This window comes from Asparagus officinalis, chromosome 5 (assembly GCF_001876935.1).
Source record: "Asparagus officinalis chromosome 5, Aspof.V1, whole genome shotgun sequence".
Taxonomy (NCBI): domain Eukaryota; kingdom Viridiplantae; phylum Streptophyta; class Magnoliopsida; order Asparagales; family Asparagaceae; genus Asparagus; species Asparagus officinalis.
Window position 1 is genome coordinate 130677862 of NC_033798.1, and position 20089 is coordinate 130697950.

The 20089-nt window shown below is 34.2% G+C and overlaps 1 protein-coding gene and 1 long non-coding RNA gene across 2 annotated transcripts; one reads left to right on the forward strand and one right to left on the reverse strand.

Annotated features, from left to right (window-relative positions):
- On the reverse strand, nucleotides 9107–19751 carry LOC109841393 (probable 18S rRNA (guanine-N(7))-methyltransferase). The gene is made up of 9 exons (XM_020410344.1): nucleotides 19484–19751; nucleotides 19327–19402; nucleotides 18993–19076; nucleotides 18846–18901; nucleotides 18280–18336; nucleotides 17574–17623; nucleotides 17331–17483; nucleotides 10527–10665; nucleotides 9107–9538 (listed from the first exon to the last, which is right to left on the reverse strand). Exons 1-9 carry the CDS (start codon nucleotides 19577–19579, stop codon nucleotides 9371–9373), a joined length of 879 nt encoding a protein of 292 aa, XP_020265933.1. The 5' UTR covers nucleotides 19580–19751; the 3' UTR covers nucleotides 9107–9370.
- On the forward strand, nucleotides 12108–13334 carry LOC109841394. The gene is made up of 2 exons (XR_002247267.1): nucleotides 12108–12804; nucleotides 12894–13334. It is a non-coding gene; the product is annotated as an uncharacterized LOC109841394 (long non-coding RNA).

Genomic DNA, 20089 nt, shown 5'->3' on the forward strand with positions numbered 1-20089 from the left:
GTTCTGAGATGGCAGTCACAATAAACTTCATAATCCTGCCAGCACTCTTCTGATATCATTTTCATGTCGGGTTGGCAAATTGAAGACAATGGGAATTTTATAAATGCTAAAAATGAGAGTGCTTGGATTAGTTGTGAGCCCTCAAGGTGAATTTATAGCCACCATGGCCCTCTTCTAGCCGTTGCTACAGTGTTCTGTCATATTTTTTCAAATCTAGATTTTTAAGCTGAAATTGATCCGTTGCTACAGTGATTCCAGCAAAAAAAGGGTATTTATGACCTCTTCTAGCCGTTGCTACAGGGATTTTTGAATTGATACAAAGACTAACTGTTGCTACAGTGTCTACTCCCAAAAAAGAGATTTTTTTTGAAGCAAACATGGTATTAGGAATTGGACCATTTCTATAAAAGTTGGATTCCTAATCCACAAGGTGAAACAAACATAGAATGCCAAAAAAATAGGATTCCATAAAACTATAACTTATCTATAAAAATTTTATGGATTAGGTTGGAATCCATAAATAAAATAGGATTCCTAATCCTATTCCTATCCTCTATTGAACCAAACAGGCCCTAACCAAATGTACTAACAAGTCGGTTTTAACTTAGGATAGTAAAATGCCACTTTTCTACAACTTAAAATATTAAAATACCATCTTCTACAAATTAGTACATCTAAATATACAGTAGATGAAGGAATAGAGTATTTGAATACCATTTGGCATTAAAATTATTAGAGTCAATTGAAAATGAGCTGAAACCAAAGACTGGGCAGCACGTGACAGCACAACATGATTTCAGAGGGAAGCCACTCATTTTTTTTTACTGCAATTCAACAAACAACCCCCTGCTTTTATGCGAGCATTGCCTTTTGTTCTGTTGACACTGCAGTCTAATAAATGATAAATCTGGATATTTTCAGCTCGGATTCAATGTTAATTCAGCAATTCAAAAAGAATAGAGCATATTATCTTTGTTCCCTCATTTGTCTGAAATTACTGAAAAATAAAAGATAGAGAATGTATAAATTTGTTAGGGTCTTTAATACGCGGTCCTGAATTAGTTTAGTTTGATTTTAGACTGTTCAAATTTGATATTTTAAGATCAGACCTCTTACTCGATAACCTAGCTGAGACCATGGTGTAATTTTAAATGGTTAGAACAATTTGAACGTCTAATTTCACCCGACAATGGTTTGCCTTTAACAAGCTTACAAGATTTGACGATTCAAAACCAATTATGGTTTGGGGCCAATCTCAGGGTGTTACATGCAAAAACTCAATTTCGGGAAAAAGATTTCCTCTTCCATAGCTTTGATCGTAAAAGCGACAATAAGAAATACCACATTTGAAAAGCAGATTCTACATTTCCAAAGCTACCTGATTGGAAAAGCAAAATGCAAAAAGGTGTCGACGTGAGCTTCAACCCATTTCCTTCCATATTTATTTATTTATGTGGGTTATCTTTGCATGAATTTAAATAAAATAAATAAATAAATAAAATAATTCAGCGCATGATCTTTAATTTCTACTTTCACCGATAATTTATAGATGGTAGACTATAGCTGCGGAAAAGTATTAAGTGCATTCGGACCCATAACATTAAATGTGCACCAAATGAATATCTTCCCTACAATCCCTTCCTTGTTGACAAGAATGCACTATATCATATCTTTAAAACAAAGTCACTTTCACACTTTTAATTAACTTTCATTATAGTCAGCGGTAAATTTTGAAGAGAGTCATTACGAAGATTTTGATGAAAATTAACTAAACCTTCATGCATTTATTAAGTATAAATCACTAAACGACTTCCACATGCTCCATTAGCCAAGGGTGTCACATGAAGGTTCTTTAGGCTAAAACTAGTATTTTAGCCCATGCTAAGCACAAACTTATCGCAATTCATTTATATTTCGTCGTATTTCAATCATTTTTATCCCAGTATAATTTTTAAGGATCTAATGACTCAACCACCTTTTGAAGCACGTGAACCTCACCCTCCCTCACACCCATTGAGGCCAGAGAACATGTCTCTACCTAGAAATAATGATATTAAACAACTTTTATAAAACTATAAGTAAAATTAATATTAGATAAGCTAACTTTTTCATAATAAATTAAAATAATATTTAGTCATTTAAAATTTACTATATTTATGGTATTATTTAATTCACTTTTTACTGAAATTAATTTTCAGAACTCTCTAAAAAATAAAAAATAAAAATTGAATTAAATTTGTAAAATCGTAAACTACTTTATTTGGAAAAAATTTTTAATTGCTGTAATATTTTTAAAAACCCAAAATATATTTTTCACAAATATTCAAAAAATAAAAGGTATAAAGTAAAATTTGGAAATTAGGAAACTAAATTATAGTTACAAAAAATTTAATTTCAGCCATCATATTTAAAACACAAAAAATTCTCATATATTTGAATTCACGAACTCTTAATTTACATGAATAATTTTAAATTTAATAAACTTTCACAAATTAATAAAAGTAATAAAATCTACAATTTAAATTAATATCAAGAAATATATTTTATAATTGCTTTCTAAAAAATCAATATCTTTTACTCTAAAATATTAAATAAATTGAGCCTAAAAAACTAAATTAAAATATGCATCAAATTATGATTGAAAATAAATATTAGATATAAAATCTATTACATATTTTAAAATATAAATAAATAATTATGATAAAATTATATTAAATATCTGAATTATTTTCTCCAAACAACAAAAGTGTTGTGGGTTGAAGATTAAACATCGAAAAATTATTTTCGTGCAGTAATGTTTACCCGGATATAAATTAAAAATATAAAAATTAAATATAAAAATATTAAACATATTAACTTAAAAATAATTATTCAAAAGTTGTAGAATAAATACTAGAATAATCTTTCTCTAAGTAAGAGTGTTTTGGATCATATATAAAATATTGGAGAATTGTTTCTCAAAAGTAAAATTCAAGATCCAAAAAACTAATTTTTTCGATAATACTTAAAACAACAGCTATTGGATATAAAAATAATAATTAAACATATGAAATTAGAAATAACTAATTGAGGGTTGCATAATAAATACCTGAGGAATACATCTCTAAGAAAAAGTTCCTTGAGTCATAAACAAAATTATACACAAATAAAATTGATGACTGAAGAAATTTTTTGATAATAGTTAAAATCAAAAAAAATAAAAAAAATAAATTAAAATAAAATAAATGTTGGGCTAGGCTAGATTAATTATCTGATGTAATTTTTTAGAGATTGAAATAAATTCAGAGTTCGAGGAAAAAGTTTGAGATCGAGAAAAATTTAGAGTTTGAAGAAAATTTTGAAAACTAAAAGAATTTTGGTAATATTTCAGAAATCTTTTGAAATTAAAATAATTTGAAAATTGTGAACAAGATCTAAATTAGGTACTTAAATTAAAGTCAGATTTGACAATTTAAAATTTACTAAAACTTTTGGTATTATTTTTATTTTTCACTAAAATTAATTTTCACAAATATATAAAAATAAAAAATAAAAATTAATTATTGGGAAAAGTTTTAATTATTGAAATATTTTAAAAAAAAATATGTTTCAAAATATTTAAAAATAAAGAAATTCAAATTAAAATTTGAAAATGAAGAAAATATATTATGCTCACAAAAAATTTAATTTCAGTCATCATATTTAGAAGCACCAATAATTCTGGTATGTTTGAATTTATGAACTCTTGATTGACATGAATAATTTTAAATTTACTAAGCTTTCATAAATTTATAAAACTAAAAAATATAAAATTCAAAATTAAATTCTAAACTACAAATTCAGTGAAACAATTATTTGGTTAAATTTTATAATTTCAATATTATTTAAAAATATGTATAAGAGTTTCACAATTTTGATAATTTGAAATTTACTAAAATTTTGGTTTTACAAAAGATAAATCTTGAATTATAACAATTTTAAATAATTTAAAAAATTGTGAACATGATTTAAATTAGGTAATTAAATTAAATTAAAATTTAGTGATTTAAATTGATAACATGTATGTGGTAAATTAAATTTTAAAAAAATTGGTATTATTTAAAAAATATTTTTAATTTAAAATAATTTGAAATAATATGAAAATTATGAATATGATCTTAATTTGGTAGTGAAATTAAATAAGATTTAGTAATTTGAAATTATTAAATTTTTGGTATTATTTAATTGATTTTTTACCGAGATTAATTTTCATAACTATCTAAAAACAGAAAAATAAAAATAAAAATTCAATTAAATTTGTAAACTCGTAAACTAATTTATTTATTGAAAATTTTAATTGTGGTAATATTTATAAAAAATCGAAAATATACTTTCACAAATATTTAAAAACGAAAAAATCCAAATTAAAATTTAGAAATTAGGAAACTAAATTTTATTTATAACTAATATAATTCAGTCATATATTTTTTATATTGTTTTGTTAAAAATCAATATCTATTATTCTAACATATTCAATAAATCAAGTTTGGAAAGTTGAATCAAAACATGCATTGAATTTTGATTGAAAATGACCATTAGATATTAGAAATATTAAACATATTTAAATATAAATAAATAATCATGATAAAGTTATATTAAATACCTGGATTATTTACTCCAAGCAACAAAAGCACTGTCTGTTGAAGATTAAGAATTTCTAATTTATTTTCCTATAGTAATATTTGCCGGAGATAAATTAAAAATACAACAATTAAATATAAAAATATTAAACATATTAAATTAAAAATGCAACAATTAAAAATAAATATCTAAATAATCTTTCTCCAAATGAGAGTGTCTTGGATCGTAGATAAAAGATTGGAGAGTTGTTTCTCGGAATCGGAATTAAAACTCAAGATCCTAAAAATTAATATTTTTTGATAACAATTAAACAACAACTATTAAATATAAAAAAATGATTAAACATATAAAATTAGAGATAACTAATCAGTGTTTGCATAATAAATACTTGAAAATTATTTCTCCTAGAAAAAGTGTCTTGGGTCGTAGAAAAAAAAAATATAGGAATTAAAACTAATGATTTCAACGATTTTTTTTATAACAATGAAAATAAAAAAAATAATACAAGAATTAAATTAAAATAAATATTAGATGGGGCTAGATTAATTACCTCATGTGTTTTTCGGAGAAAAAAAAATTCAGAGTTTGGGGGAAAATTTTGAGATCAGAAAAAAATGGAGTTCATGGAAATAATTTGTTTACATGAAACTACAAAACCAAAAATGGTTTTATTTCAATTTTGAAAAGAAACGCCTAAATGAGATTATGGAGATTTGATATTATTTATGATTTGAATTAGTTACTAAAGATATTGTGAAAAATACACTAATTTATTATAAATTGGTTTTTACTATACATATATAATTTTGTTTTAATTAAAGGTTGAGATGTTATAGCAATTTAAATGGACAGATTAGATTATATGACGCGTGTTAAAAAAATTGAGGAGGAGGAGGATGTAGTGGCATCCTCCGTTAATTTTTTAGTTTTTTATTTTACTTTAATGTATACCCTAATAAAAAAGATACATTCACCTTCATCCACTGTTTTCTTGATATACTAATCAATCAAAATCATTAAATAAATTAAAAATACATAGTTACGTGAGAGCTTATCCTCAAAATCAACCAATCTAAGAGCAAGTCTAGCAAGCTCCCAGTTAGGAGTCCTAGTCAACAAGCTCTCAAGAGATCTCAAGTATTTTGGAAAAAAAATTAAAAAAATAAGACTTGGGAGGCCCTCATTATTTTATGGAGCTCTAACAAGCTCGAAGTTAGGAGCTCCAATAGTATAAAAAAAACCCTCTTTGATTTCCAAGTTAGGCCCATTACTTTCAATTATATTTAAACCTCTTTTATTTCATTTTTAACCGTTGGGTAAAGACTTCGAGGGAGCGCTCACGGTCTTCGAGGTAACCCACGGTCTTCGAGTGAACGCACGCGGTCTTCGAGGTAACCCGTGGTCTTTGAGGTATCGTAAACTTTGACCGTCAACCGATTGATTCCTATAAAATTCGATACCTTCTCACCTCAACCCATCATCTCTCAGAACAAAATGTCTAGCTCATCTAGCTCTAGCAATGATGAGATGATGAAGACGTTATTTCTTATGGGAGCGACTTTCGTCGAGGAAGAAGAACAAGAAAAATGTTCAACTTCAGTTCAACACAAAAGACGTATCGTGCTTCATCGAAACCGACTGAAAGGCCACAATCGGTTGTTCCAATATTATTTTGTTGACGCACCAATCTATCCTATTCATTATTTTCGTCGAAGATTCAGAATGACGCGGTCGTTATTCTTTCGAATCCATGACGCAGTCATCGAACATGACAAGTACTTCGTCCAAAAGAGGAATGGTGCTGGACAGTTGGGACTATCTAGCCTTCAAAAGATTATTGCAGCTATGCGGATGCTCGCATATGGAGCATCCGCTTACTCCGTTGACGACTACTTTCGGATCGGTAAAAGTACGTCGCTTGAGAGCGTGAAGGGTTCGTTCGATCGATTATCAACATCTTTGGGGAGGAATACCTTAGTTCATCGACTAATGAAGACGTTGCACGCCTACTCGAGGAAGGTTCACAATGAGGTTTTCCTGGTATGCTTAGGAGCATCGAGTGCATCCACTAGACATGGAAGAACTGTCCAACCGCCTGGCAATGTATGTATACTGCGTATTTTCATGAACCAATAATTATTTTCAAGGCCGTAGCTAGCAAAGATCTTTGGATATTGTATGCCTTCTTTGGACTGTCGGGGTCTCACAATGACCTTAATGTTCTACATCGTTCACCGATTTTTGCACAACTTATGGAGGGAAGAGCTTCACCACGTAACTATACTGTCAATGGTCATGAGTACAATATGGGATACTATCTCGCCGATGAGATTTATCTAGAGTGGTCCACATTACTCGAGGAAACAAGCATAAGTACTTTTCTCAACAACAAGAGAGCGCAAGAAAAGATGTTGAGCAATCTTTTGGCGTGTTGCAAGCTCGATTTTGCGATTATTCGTGGACCAGGACGTTTCTAGCAACCTAGTGTGCTAAAAGACATCATGACAGCTTGCATCATAATGCATAACATGATCGTTGAAGATGAACGAGATTGTCAATTGGACAACAACTTCGACTTTACTGATTCGATACCAGTTGTTAAACCTTTTGATGTGCGGACGGTGCCTCTAACTGAGTTCATCCAAAATTATTATCGGATCAGGAACACTCAAACACACAAATCACTAAAGAATGATTTGATCGAGTATTTGTGGCAGCTCAAGGGATCCATCACCGATGATTAAGTTTCTTTATGTCTAATGTAATTTCAGCAAAGAAGTTCGAGTTGTTATACTACGCCAATTTCATTTTTAATAAAGTAGTTGTTTTCATTCAATGCCAAAATTTTCAACTTCAAGTACAATCATAAACTAATGCAAGATAATTAGGAAGAACCCTTAGACATCCACTTCTCCAATATCTCTGCCTGACGCATTTCAAAGTATTATCGTTGAACTGAATTGAGTGTTAAGAGATCCATCTTCATGATATTGTCATCTTGTTTCTTTTGTTTTATTTCCATTTTTTGATTGGTGGTTTGCTTCATCCACGCGAAAGCCTCTCCCATGATGGACTTAGCAGACTAGAAGCTTTCCATATTTTGTTTCCTCTTGAGTTTTGTCGCTTTCGTCCCTTCAGGCCTTGCTATAACATCATCCGAGTCAGTGTTCAAATCGATGAGGGTTGCTAAGTAGGAATTGTTTGGTGAGGAATCAGAGTTTGTTGTTCTTCTCGGCTAAGATCAAATCTTATTGTAAGTTTCAATCTGTTGGATCCACTTTTGATGATGATGCAACTCAACCTAACAGTGTTCAAACACGAATGACTTACCATAAAGAGATTGGTATAATTCTTTTACTTCTGCAGTCTACACAATCGTTAAATTTTTAATAATTAAAAATATGATGCTATGGCATTTACATAAAAGCATAGAAGTTAAATATTTACCTGGTCAATAATTCCCGTACCAGATTTTTATCTTCCTTCAATCTGAGAAACACACCCGCAGAATTTGTTGACCGACAGTTGTATTGTTGACCAACGATGCATCATTTGGTTTGGTGTGCGTCTCGTTGGATCGGTGGAGTATTGGATAAAGTAGTCGTTAGCTCTTTGCCAAAACTTATCTTTGTGTTGCCCCGTACCTTGTATGGCGTCTTGGCTCGTGTTCAGCCAAGCAGACACGAGAAGCTTATCCTCGTGGACGGTCCAATTTTTGGACCGCGTGTAAGCCTTCTTCTTCTTTGTGGTTGGTGTTTCTTGGGATAGAAGGCTGAACCTTCACCAATGAGGAGTTGCGAGTAGAATTTTTAGGAGGGATCCATGAGATTTGTAATTTAATAGGAAATTATAGAGTTTTTTTAATGAGAGAGTTTTGTGGAATTATTTTGTGTAGCGAATTGAGAATTTATAGGATTTTTTTAACTGTTCATTTTTATTGAATTTTTTGCCAACAGGCTCTATTCAACGGCTGTGAACCTTCACCAATGGCTATTTCAAATTGAATTTTTTGGCAGTTAAATTGGCATCATTCATAGGAGGTTTTTTGGGGGAAAAAAAATTAAAATACACGTTCGGAGCTCCCAAGCGCTCTACAAAGTTGTGGAACGCTTGAGAGCGGATGTAGGTCCCATCATAAAAAAAATCAACCATGCAAGACTTCCGAGACCCGCTGGGAGCTTGCTGTGGGCGTTGAGAGGTAGGTTGTGAGCTCCCACCGTCAAATACGCCTTGAGAGCAGGCGGTGGGAGCTTGCTGCCCTTGCCCCAAATATGGTGAGGAAGGCCTTGTCAGTCCTTCGCAGCAAAAGGAAAACCTCTGTGAGAGAGAGAGAGAGAGAGAGAGAGAGAGAGAGAGAGAGACGCGTACGATGGGAAATGCTGCTGAATAGCAAAAGGAAAACCTCTGTGAGAGAGAGAGAGAGAGAGAGAGAGAGAGAGAGAGAGACGCGTACGATGGGAAATGCTGCTGAATAAAGTAGAGAACAAAATCAAAAGAAGAGCTCAAATGAACGGGCTTGAAATTTGTCAATCTCATGTAAATATAGATAATCACTTCACGAAAGAAAGGGGGAGAAAAAAATTCCACTCCGCAACAAAAAACATATTGATACGAGGCGCTCATAGTAACCTCTTGGTTGTATTACACCCTGCACACCAAAATTCAAATTGGAAGTAAACCATCGGAAGGCGGTTGATTCCGCAGAAGAGGAGCATTCATCATCCTTAATGATCATCTTGAATTGAGGAAGGAATACGTTGCTCGGCAGCAGTCAGAAGCGAGCCTTTCTTTTACGGTTAGTGTACTTGGTGTCAGGAGGTACAGTGTGGCCCTTCTTCCTCATTTGTTCCTTCTTTTTCAGTACCCATTGCTTCCCTCTACCCCCTTTCTTCGTCACTTTCAACCTCTTCTTCGGCCTGTTTCGTTCATAAATACCAACCTGCATCCAAGTATAAACCCCCCAACACAGTCAATTTGTGTTTTTGACGAAACCCTGTATGATTGAATCTATTTGTTAACACAAAAAAGCAAGCAAGAGAAGACGTGAGTGGGGGTTAAAATCTCTAAAACTAAAATGACCATGCATGAGTACTGCAAGCACAGTATAAAGAAGATCCTGTAGCTGTTATGTCCAGTAAATGAGTTGCGAGATAGCTTAGTCAACTAAGCAGCACGAGTGGAAAAGGTAGCTTTACGTAAAAACCTACCTTTGAACCGCAGTGGAACCGCAGTGGAAAAGTACTTATCCTTGTATAAATCATAAGGATATATACAAGGTGTTATGTGGAGAATCAGAGGCCAGGCCCCCTACTACTATGCAAGCGAGCAAGTGGCAGATAAAATTTGAGAACTTATACCACATTAATCATGACATATACCCAATATTTAAAATAGTCAATAAATATATAAAGAATGAAGATGCTTTGGAGTTATCTCATCTATCCATCAAGTTCAGAAATAAACTTTGCATAATATCTAAGTCTACATTTCAATAACATCTCCCCAAATTGTTGTCTAATGTGTGCGGGCATAGACCATGGTTAACAGCCTGGGCTTTCTAAGTTATATAGGCAACATATGATCTCATGCAGCAAGCTAAATCGCAAATCGCTTTTGTATGTGGATAGGTAGCAAGGAGTTTTCCAGATCAACTTCTCAAAATTTAACATGTATTCTCAACTTAGATAATTTACCGAAGTTCTGAGCACTTATTATGCATGCTATCCCCAGCTAGCACTTTATTTGAGCACATTGCTACTATGACATTGGTTTATGTTGTCATCGAGAGTTCTGGGCAAATGTACCAAGTAACAGAATATTTGCATTACATCAACCAAAATGCACTTGAAGCAGTTTTAATCAATAATGCATCATACGACCTGCACAGTATAAAGAATGTGTTCTCGAAAAAGTTTCATGCAGCTTACTGTTTGATTTTCGTCATCAGCACTTTCATCACTGTCATCGCTGCACATCTCTCCATCTTCACCTTTGCCCTTGGGGAGCGTTGTTTGTTTTGAAGGTGGACCACAAGTGAGAACAAGATAAGCCTTCCTGGCCCGCGTACTGATACATGAACGTGGTTTGAGAAACATTAGCTTGCATAAATATGCAAACAACATTAAATCACACGAGTACCTAATGTATAGCAATCGTTATCACTGTCTATTTTAACAAATAAAATAAACTAAAATAAAATAAAAAAATTTCAAGACCAGGTATCCCAATGAAAGCAATTGTTAGCTACTGTTGTGTATCCATGTAAGATGCTATACATGAACCAGGTAATATGAGCTTAATAAGGGAAAAAAGGGCATCCCCTTCCAAGCTAGTACTTCTTCAACAAAATAAGTCAACTGTGGATCAGAAGGCTTTCAGACATATGACATAGGTTCACTGTAGGGGTGGCAATTTATGACCCGACCCATTAACCCGACCCGACCCGACCCATTTATAATGGGTACGGGTTAAATTATATGGGTCGGGTCATAAACGGGTCAACCCAAATTTACCCATTTATTAAATGGGTCAATTCGGGTTGACCTATTGACCCGTATAACAAAAATCCCGACCCGTGTAACAAAAATCCCTCGACCCTCGTAAGCTCGCCGCTCTAGAGAAAGAAAAAAAAGAAAAGCTGCAGAAGAAAGAAAAACCCTAGATCCTCAAGAAGCTCAAGCGACGAGCGGCCTAGATCCCATCACGAAGCTCGAGCGGTGAACGGCTAACGGCGAGCGGCGGCAAGCGACAGCGAGCGGCGGCAAACGGCGAGCGGCAGTGATCGGCGAGCGGCAGTGATCGGCGAGCGGCAGCGATCCTCGAACCATAGTTCCTCTCTCTCCTCTCGAGCGCCACTGTCTCTCAGATCAACTTCAGGTAATTTTTTATTTTTGTTTTTTCGGTTTTTTTTTACTGATTTGATCTAACTTCAGGTGATATTGTCGATGCGTTTATTTAGTCCTTTTTTTTCCCAATCAAATTTAAGATGATGACCTTTGAAGCCTTAGGTATTCATTTATTTATTTATATTTTTATTGTTTCTGGCATATGGTGGATTAGTTCTATTTTGAATTTCCTTTTTTTTCTCTGCATTAATCGTGTAATATCACATTCCCAGTGATTTTCGTATTTAGCGGATTTAGATTTATTTTTGAACTTCATGTTAGGATACAACAATTACTCGATGTCGCACTTTTCTATGATATATTCTCTCTAATAAGTAATCAAATGCATACCATTGATTGGATGATCATATTCAGCTGATGGGATTCAGAAAAGTTAATCACATGTTGCAGTACTGTAAATGTTAATCATTTGGGCATATTTAGAAAATTTAATTAAACATGTGTTATTGTATCTCATAGGATTCAGAAACTTCTACTCGAAACAAGATTTTTCACTTTCCATAATGTATCCTCTCATAGCTTGTTTCTTCTAATTTCTCTGTGAATATGCCTACTTGGTCAAATACAAACTGCAGGTCAGCAGTAGTTGAAATGTTTTGCAGAATCTATGCCAACACAAGTATGAATCTCTCATACTATGATGCGGTAGCTGAAGGTAAGAACCTACTAGCTGTTTTAACTTGTAATGCATGTCGTTTTAACTTGGGCATCAAGAGAGGTTTTGCTCTTTATTTTATATATCTCTAGAGATGCTTTTATCTCTTTATTTCGTTTACATTAATTTTGTGAACGGTCATGGTTTTACTCTAATTTGAAATTACCTTAAAAAACCTCACCTTAGAGGTTTTGTGTGAAATTGCTTTGTCATTATATGTGATTTTGAAAATCTACATTTTTAATCCTGTCATATGCTTGGTTATTTGATTTGATTGCATATGAATATCACTATATCTCCTTTATGCTACTTCACTAGAACCTGATTGTGCTGAGAGTTGTACAGCTAATATTGAACAAGATATGTTATTAGGTTACCATGGCTAAGTTTATTATCTACGGCTCTATCATTGGCATTTTCCCTGTTCGTGTTTGTTTCTGTGTTTTTATTTGCAGTATCCTTTGGTATTTCCTGATACATGTAAGTTGAACTTTGGTATGACTGCTGGAATCAATACACCAAACTTACTGGTTTAAAGTATTGAAACTGTTGAATTAAGGATAGCATGTTCGGATTTTGTGATGAATTGGACTGTTGTGAAATAAGCTGTGACTAATGATTGTGCAGGAGTCTATTCAAATTATGGTAATTGTTCTTTCACAAGTGATATTATGGTATTAATATTGAGACTAATACCAATCTATTAAAATCCTGTTGCTTTTTTCTGTGTGCAGGCCACATTTGATTGCCTCATGAAGACTTATGGGTTCCTGGCACCAGACTACAAAGAGTACATGAATATACTGTAAAGAGTTAAAGAAGAGAGGGAACTAAAATAAATGCGGAAAAGAAGGATAACTACATGCTATATAATTGTATAATGTCTACATATGTTTTCCTTTACTGCTCTTCATTGCTTATTGCGGTAGGAAACCCCCTCGACCAATATTTCCAGGTCCTTGTGAAGACATTTTTCCTTGCGACATGATTTGGGACCGTCCAGGGCCTTGAACAAATGATGTAGTTTTGTTTGTCGATATTTGCAATTTGTTGAAGTACATTTAAATACTGAATATGTCTTTGAAATAACTCCATGTTGTGAGTAGTGATAGTTTTTGTCTAAAGAGCTTGCAAGAAGTGTTTTTTTGTGCTTGTATAAAATTTTTTATTAGTTATATGTGTTAGTATATGTCTTGTATTAGATAACTGGGTTATTCGGGTTATATGGGTCGGGTCGGGTAACCCGTTTAATAATCGGGTCGGATCACATTGACCCATTTATTAAACGGGTCGGGTCGGGTCACACTTATATGGCTTATACGGGTCGGGTCAAATTTTATATGGGTCGGGTCGGGTCGGGTCGACCCGTTTGCCACCCCTAGTTCACTGAAGGCTTTCAGACATTTGACATGAGTTTTCACTGGTTATACATGATGTCATCCCTCTATAATGCTTCCAAATTTTCAGTGAAGGAGCCCATGGACAAGAAGAAAGGTTGCCACGAGAGGTGGCAGCTGCAGTTTAGGTTCATGCAACAAAGAAAACCTTTCAAATAGTCCTTGACTAAGATGAAGAGAGAAGATGATAATTTAGCTACAAAGAACTTGCATGTTTAGGTGAACCCCATAGACACAGGATACGCTAACCAGATTGACAGCTAAAGTTATGACCAAATTTTCTGATGAATATTTTGTCAAAATTCCCAGGCTCTGAGGTGTAGATCAGTCCAGACTATCTTGCCATTCTGTCTACTTACTGCATATATAACCACCTCGGTGTTCCTCTTATTATCACCGTAAAACTCATTTTAAATCACTTTTTACAGAAGCTCTGTCTTTCTTTGAGTCTTTTCATTGTACCATTAGAACCATATGATTCTGCACCCATCCTTCTGTCCAGAAATAAGGCGCTCTAAGACAGATATATGGGCTTCATGTCGGATTTTAGTTTAGATCAAAGGATTCACTGACACATTTCAATTCTCGGGGATACATAGATCCTCCAGTTCATTCCATTTCATCTGTCAATCCATTACAGTTATCATGAATTGTGAACCCTTTATATAGGAAATTCAGTTCATTCCATTTCATCTGTCAATCCATTACAGTTATCATGAATTGTGAACCCTTTATATAGGAAATGCCATAACTACTCTTTCTTGCAAATATACATTACAGTTATCATGAATTGTGAACCCTTTATATAGGAAATGCCATAACTACTCTTTCTTGCAAATATAATACAGTTCTTTCTTCGCTGTTCTTCTTTAGCCTTTCTTCCATGATTTGAGTAAGAACACAGATGTTGCTTGGCAACATGCAGAGTATTGTGTCACTTTAGCCTTTCTTCCATGATTTGAGTAAGAACACAGATGTTGCTTGGCAACATGCAGAGTATTGTGTCATATTGGACTTTATCAAACGTAAGTACAAGAACACAGATGTTGCTTGGCAACATGCAGAGTATTGTGTCATATTGGACTTTATCAAACGTAAGTACAATCACATCTGTCTTTTCTGTGTGTGTATGTGCATATTTGCAGCAGAAGCAATGGGAGCAACTAAAACAAATTAACAATTAACTTTGTAATTTCACGCGCTATTTGCGAATTGCACTTATCACATATCAAGATATATAAAAGCAAAGGCTTCAGCTATGACTAATATTATCTCCCTACCTACAGATCAAGTAGAAAAACTACCAATACCCCTCTTCTTGCCTTTATTTTTGTGTGTGTGATTTTGTTCTTTCCGTGCTCTCATTCTTCTCTCCATATTCTTATTTCCTGTTTCACTGCTATCAATCTAAACAAAAGAAGTGTGGCACATGTGGACACATGTAATTCATTAGGTGTAATACAGCTGGGTACACAGATGAGGCATCCATTAAATCATAGCCTCTCTTTAATTTTGAGCACTCTCCCACTCTTCGATAATGGAAGTTGCAACCTATTATTGCTCCTTTCCGTGTCATATTTACTAAATGTCTTGTTATTTTAGCAGATGTGATGATGTTTACATCTGTTGTTGTGGATCTATCCATACTCCATATGACCTCATTTGCCATTATTTATGAATCCTTCCCCTGATTCAATCAAACATTTTGTACATTAAGTTGAGAAAAAAAAAACTGTAAGTTTGGAATCAGGACTTGAGGCATCGGTCTTCTATAACAGCTATTTAGCTCATACAGCCAACACCGATAAATTGTTCTTATCCAACAGATTAGATATGTATAATGCCCTAGCCCCCATCAAAAAATGAGATGATGCCAGCACCGACTTCCAAAGATTACTTGCACTGCTCGTTTAGTATACTAAGTTTCAATTAGCACAGAATATACATCCGGACTTCCATAATCGAAATGCACTGCTCGTTTAGTATACTAAGTTTCAATTAGCACAGAATATACATCCGGACTTCCATAATCGAAACACAACCTTCACGTGGCTAAAAGCCTAAAACCTCAAGGTGCCTTGGTTAAGCTGGGTTTAGGCAGCTTCTTAAGCAGCTGTTTGGCTCATCGTGCACCACTAGACACCTAATACTTACTAAGACATTTGTTCCTAGTATCAAACTGTACCTTTTTGTCGGCTATCAGTATGTGTTTTACGAGGCTATGCCTCTTATAAAGCATAGAATGAATTTCCACGGTTAGAACAAAACCTCTCTGTAATCCAAAGGCAAGAATACATAACAGAAATAAATTATTACGAAGTCATGCCGGTATGGGTTGTATGAACAGCTAATACAATGGCTTGGACAAGATTTCTTCTTTTAGTAAGACCTACCCATAAACACATATGTATGAACAGCTAATACAATGGCTTGGACAAGATTTCTTCTTTTAGTAAGACCTACCCATAAACACATTTATTACTATTATTTAAGAAAAGCCAACTTTTGGGGTTCTACCCCTATGCATATCACAAATTTCGAAAAATTCTTACAAATGTCCTCAAAAATTTCAATTCTTTAGAAAATATAGAAGAAGCATAATTGGAAAATGTAAAAAGAAATAACTACTTCCAAGTTAATCACGTTCAACAAAAACCTAACTCCCCCATGCTTAACCAAGATCCCAAAACCGTCAAAACCAACAAGGGGTTGCTTTCGATGCATCATCTTCGTTCAATTCCAAGCGAGAACAACAGGGAGAAGGAAACAACGAGAACTGTTGCAGGGAGAAGGAAAACAACAAATTGACATTGAAGTTACCATGAATTGCGTCAGAAAGATTGGTTGAAGCACATGAACTTCATAAAATGACTGTCCAAGTTCTCACCATCAACATAAGCCCCATAAAGATTGGTTGAAGCACATGAACTTCATAAAATGACTGTCCAAGTTCTCACCATCAACATAAGCCCCAATTCTCACATATTTATTCAAAAAGTTTCATAAAATGACTGTCCAAGTTCTCACCATCAACATAAGCCCCAATTCTCACATATTTATTCAAAAAGTATGATTTATGTGTTAAATTTTTCTCCATTATAATCATATGATACGATTATCAGATATTATCATCCTTATGAATATATCAGCCATTGCCCTTAGGTGTGGAAAGGACAGAATCGACAGTATTTGAATTCGGGCTCGATCACTTTCGCCTTTATCTGAATTCGAGTCGGACACTCAGTTATTGTTTGAATGCGATTAGGCTAAATACTTAGTTACTTACGCATTTGATAACTATTTGTGAATGTTCAAATAGGTCAAGGTGGCAAGATGTTTTGAATATTTCATTATGTTTTAACAATTGGAACACAATATTTTATGTTCGGCACAAATTCTTGTTTTTAAATAATGACTATCCATTACATTTTATTTTATATTATAATTAATTGTTAGGATGTTAGCTACATTTTTTTGCACAAGTACTATGTCATGCACCCATTGCGTGCACCAGAGTACTAGTACATTCTTAAAAAAAAAATCCTTTTTACTTGGATTAAGCTCCACAAACAACTACAATAAACAATTCGAGAAGTCAATGCTGAAAAATTCTGTTCCAAGAACTGAAACACCAAAATAGAAAGCCTTTCTCCAGCACGGCACTACCTATCATGCAGTGTAACAGTGGTAAACAACAGAGAAAAGTAATAAAAAGAAAAATCTTCAGATAGCAGTTGATTGTATGTGCATAACATGAGTAAATGCATCAGTTACCTGTGGGGATAGTCAACAACCACACCACCTGCAAATCCAGCACGCATAGCATAGGTCATGATCATTTCACTCTGGTCCATATTTTCAGCATACAGCTGCAACACTGCTCTTGCCCCCCGAGCTAGGCATCTATATAGTGAACCAAAAAAAGCTCTGCATATCAAGAATTCCAAATTAAGCACTGCTGCGGAAACATTACGATTTGATAATTAACAAAGGAAAGGTTCTATAGGAATTACATACTTCAATCTCAACCTTGGCTCATGAGAAGATGTTTGAGCATAACACAACCACTGGAAAGGACAAAATAAATGGCAGTGTTAGCGCTATGAAGAAAGTATAGATCACTGGCCGTTGTTGTTGTTGTTGTCATAAATATAATAAGACCACTTAACCAGATCCTACTTCATTTGTTATGAATATATGATGGAAGAAACAATTAACCAATTAGTGCTAACTACAATGGCAATAGAAAATTCACAAGGAAGAAATCAGGATCTTTACAGCTAACTTTTTAGGCATAATCATATGTTTAATAAGGTCTGGTATCCTCAATACTATGTAAGTGCTAATTAAATCCAAAGCTAGGAACTATCAAGCAACTGCAATACGTAATTGCTAACATGCCATTACAGACCATGAATCTCATACTTGAACATTTATGCCCAACAAAGGAAAGCAACTACCAACTGGACAATATTTGTTTGTTGAAACTATTTTATGATATGACAACGAATAAGTGACGGCAAGTAAAAGGAGATTAACAACATTTTCGCAAAATAAAGAAATTTGAAATATATCTGAAAATCTTCAAAGAGTAAAGTTAGCCTGTTTGGATGAAGGATAGAGAGGGAGAGGGGAAGAGAAATGTTAGGGTCAACGAAAGAAGTTAACAAAGATAGAGGAGCAAACTCTTAACAGATGAGGAAGATGGTGTACTCTGACAAACCTGAACTGCAGAGATACTTATGGCACCATCAATAACCCCAGGTCGCAACCCTAAACCCTGTGATATGATTAGTTACAAATCAGTAGAAAAGGAGTAGTTAACCAGGGAATAATGATAATAACACGCAAGTAAACAATTCAATAAATTTCAAACATAAAATTAAGAATAATCAACTATGAAAGATGACCATTGGAGCTTGGCATCAAAAAAATTTCGTCAATTGATTTGCAAAATATAATCTTTAGATCCATGTCACTCAGAGCAGCCAATCAATACAATGGCATGTTCAGCCTGCTCTTTGGCTCAGCAAGGTGTCTCCAGTTACTCAGGTCATAAAGGATGACTATGTTTATTAGGTCCTACGTGACTCAATTAAACATCTGATTTCTCTGTCAAATCAAAATCTTAACCCCTCCCTGGAACTACATTGCGAACCAACTAAAAATATTAGGCAACTTATCCAAATAATAACCAATGAGATTGTTATATTTGGATAAAGTCACCTTCCTTTGATCTTCTTTAAAAATATTTAGCCTAATAGTTTAAAAAAAACATTAGGAAACTACCTGACCCATATCAGCAAGCAAAAGATCACCTTCCACCTCGCGCTCCACCGCAACATCTAATGTTTATAAAACAATACGTAAACAAAAAAATTATAATAATAAAAACAATCACACACCGGATGTCACAGCAATCAACAAATTACTCACTTAGCATCGATTGTGAAATATCATAGCCAATCCAATGATGCCCATTCTCAGACAAGGTCTCCCCACTGAGTCCTGATCCGCAGCCTGATAAATAAACAAACAAATAAGCGAGAAGAAAATGTTCGAAGCATCCTGACCCGCTAAAAGATCACGAAAATATAACTAAAGATTGCTCGCCCCAAGTATCTACTGCATCATCTCTGTCTCATATTTATCCGAAGGCTTGAAATCTCGATCTAAAATTATGGTATAAATCCCCTTGATAAGCGTTAATAGGTGCTCACAGAAGCAGTAACAAAATCTAACAACAACAACAACAATAAGAAAAACTCGCCTATGTCGAGAAGGAGGCGAGGGACTCCGTCGTTGGGCAAGTTGAGAAGCTCCAGGGCTCTCTCAGAAATCCTAGCCTAAAAAAAGGAGGAGCTTTTGAGAGAGTAAATATAAAGAAAAGATTGATCTGTTTAGAAAGGAAAGGGGAGGGTTTCTACTTGAATCTCAACAATACGAGAAGAGGTGGTGTACTTGCGAGCCTCGGATTCGTTGTAGAAGATCTCCGGCGGCGCTTGTAACTCCGGCCGAGGCATCCCTACACAGCGAAGACGACGACGACGACGACAACGGCGACGAAGAGGAGATTATGGGGAGCAAAGGTTCCCTCAATTTGATTTGATTTAAGAGAGAAATGAATTCGAATGATCACCGCTGCGCTCGGCTTGAAGAAAGAAGAAGAAGAAGAAGAAGAAGAAACAAGGTTTAGGGTTTTCGAGTTAGTTTTGCGGGTTTGGGTTGGTAATTGTGGGTCGGGTTTGAATTTTTGTTCGGTGTTTCCTTTGTCTTCGGGTTTGGGCTGGGCTGTGTTGCTTTTGGCCTGAGTAAGTGTTCTTCTCCTCTTTACAAAATAACAAAAAGCTGGGAAGCAGAGTGGGGTCTATTTCATCACTCATGAAAAGTTTAATAAAGTGAAGAAATAAAGATATATTTAATTTTAAATAAATAACCTTCCACGTCATTACACTGCCTCAGCTTTACATATTATTAAGTTATTTTATTATTAGGCCTTAGATATCCCATATAAATCCACACCTACCTATCTA

Excerpts from the sequence above, each read along its gene's own strand:
- LOC109841393 (XM_020410344.1), bottom strand. The coding sequence starts at position 19,579 with ATGCCTCGGCCGGAGTTACAAGCGCCGCCGGAGATCTTCTACAACGAA. Across the intron at positions 18,902-18,992 it reads TATTTCACAATCGATGCTAA|ATGTTGCGGTGGAGCGCGAG; the intron begins GTGAGTAATTTG and ends TATAAACATTAG. Across the intron at positions 17,624-18,279 it reads TAAGTATCTCTGCAGTTCAG|TGGTTGTGTTATGCTCAAAC; the intron begins GTTTGTCAGAGT and ends TGTCCTTTCCAG.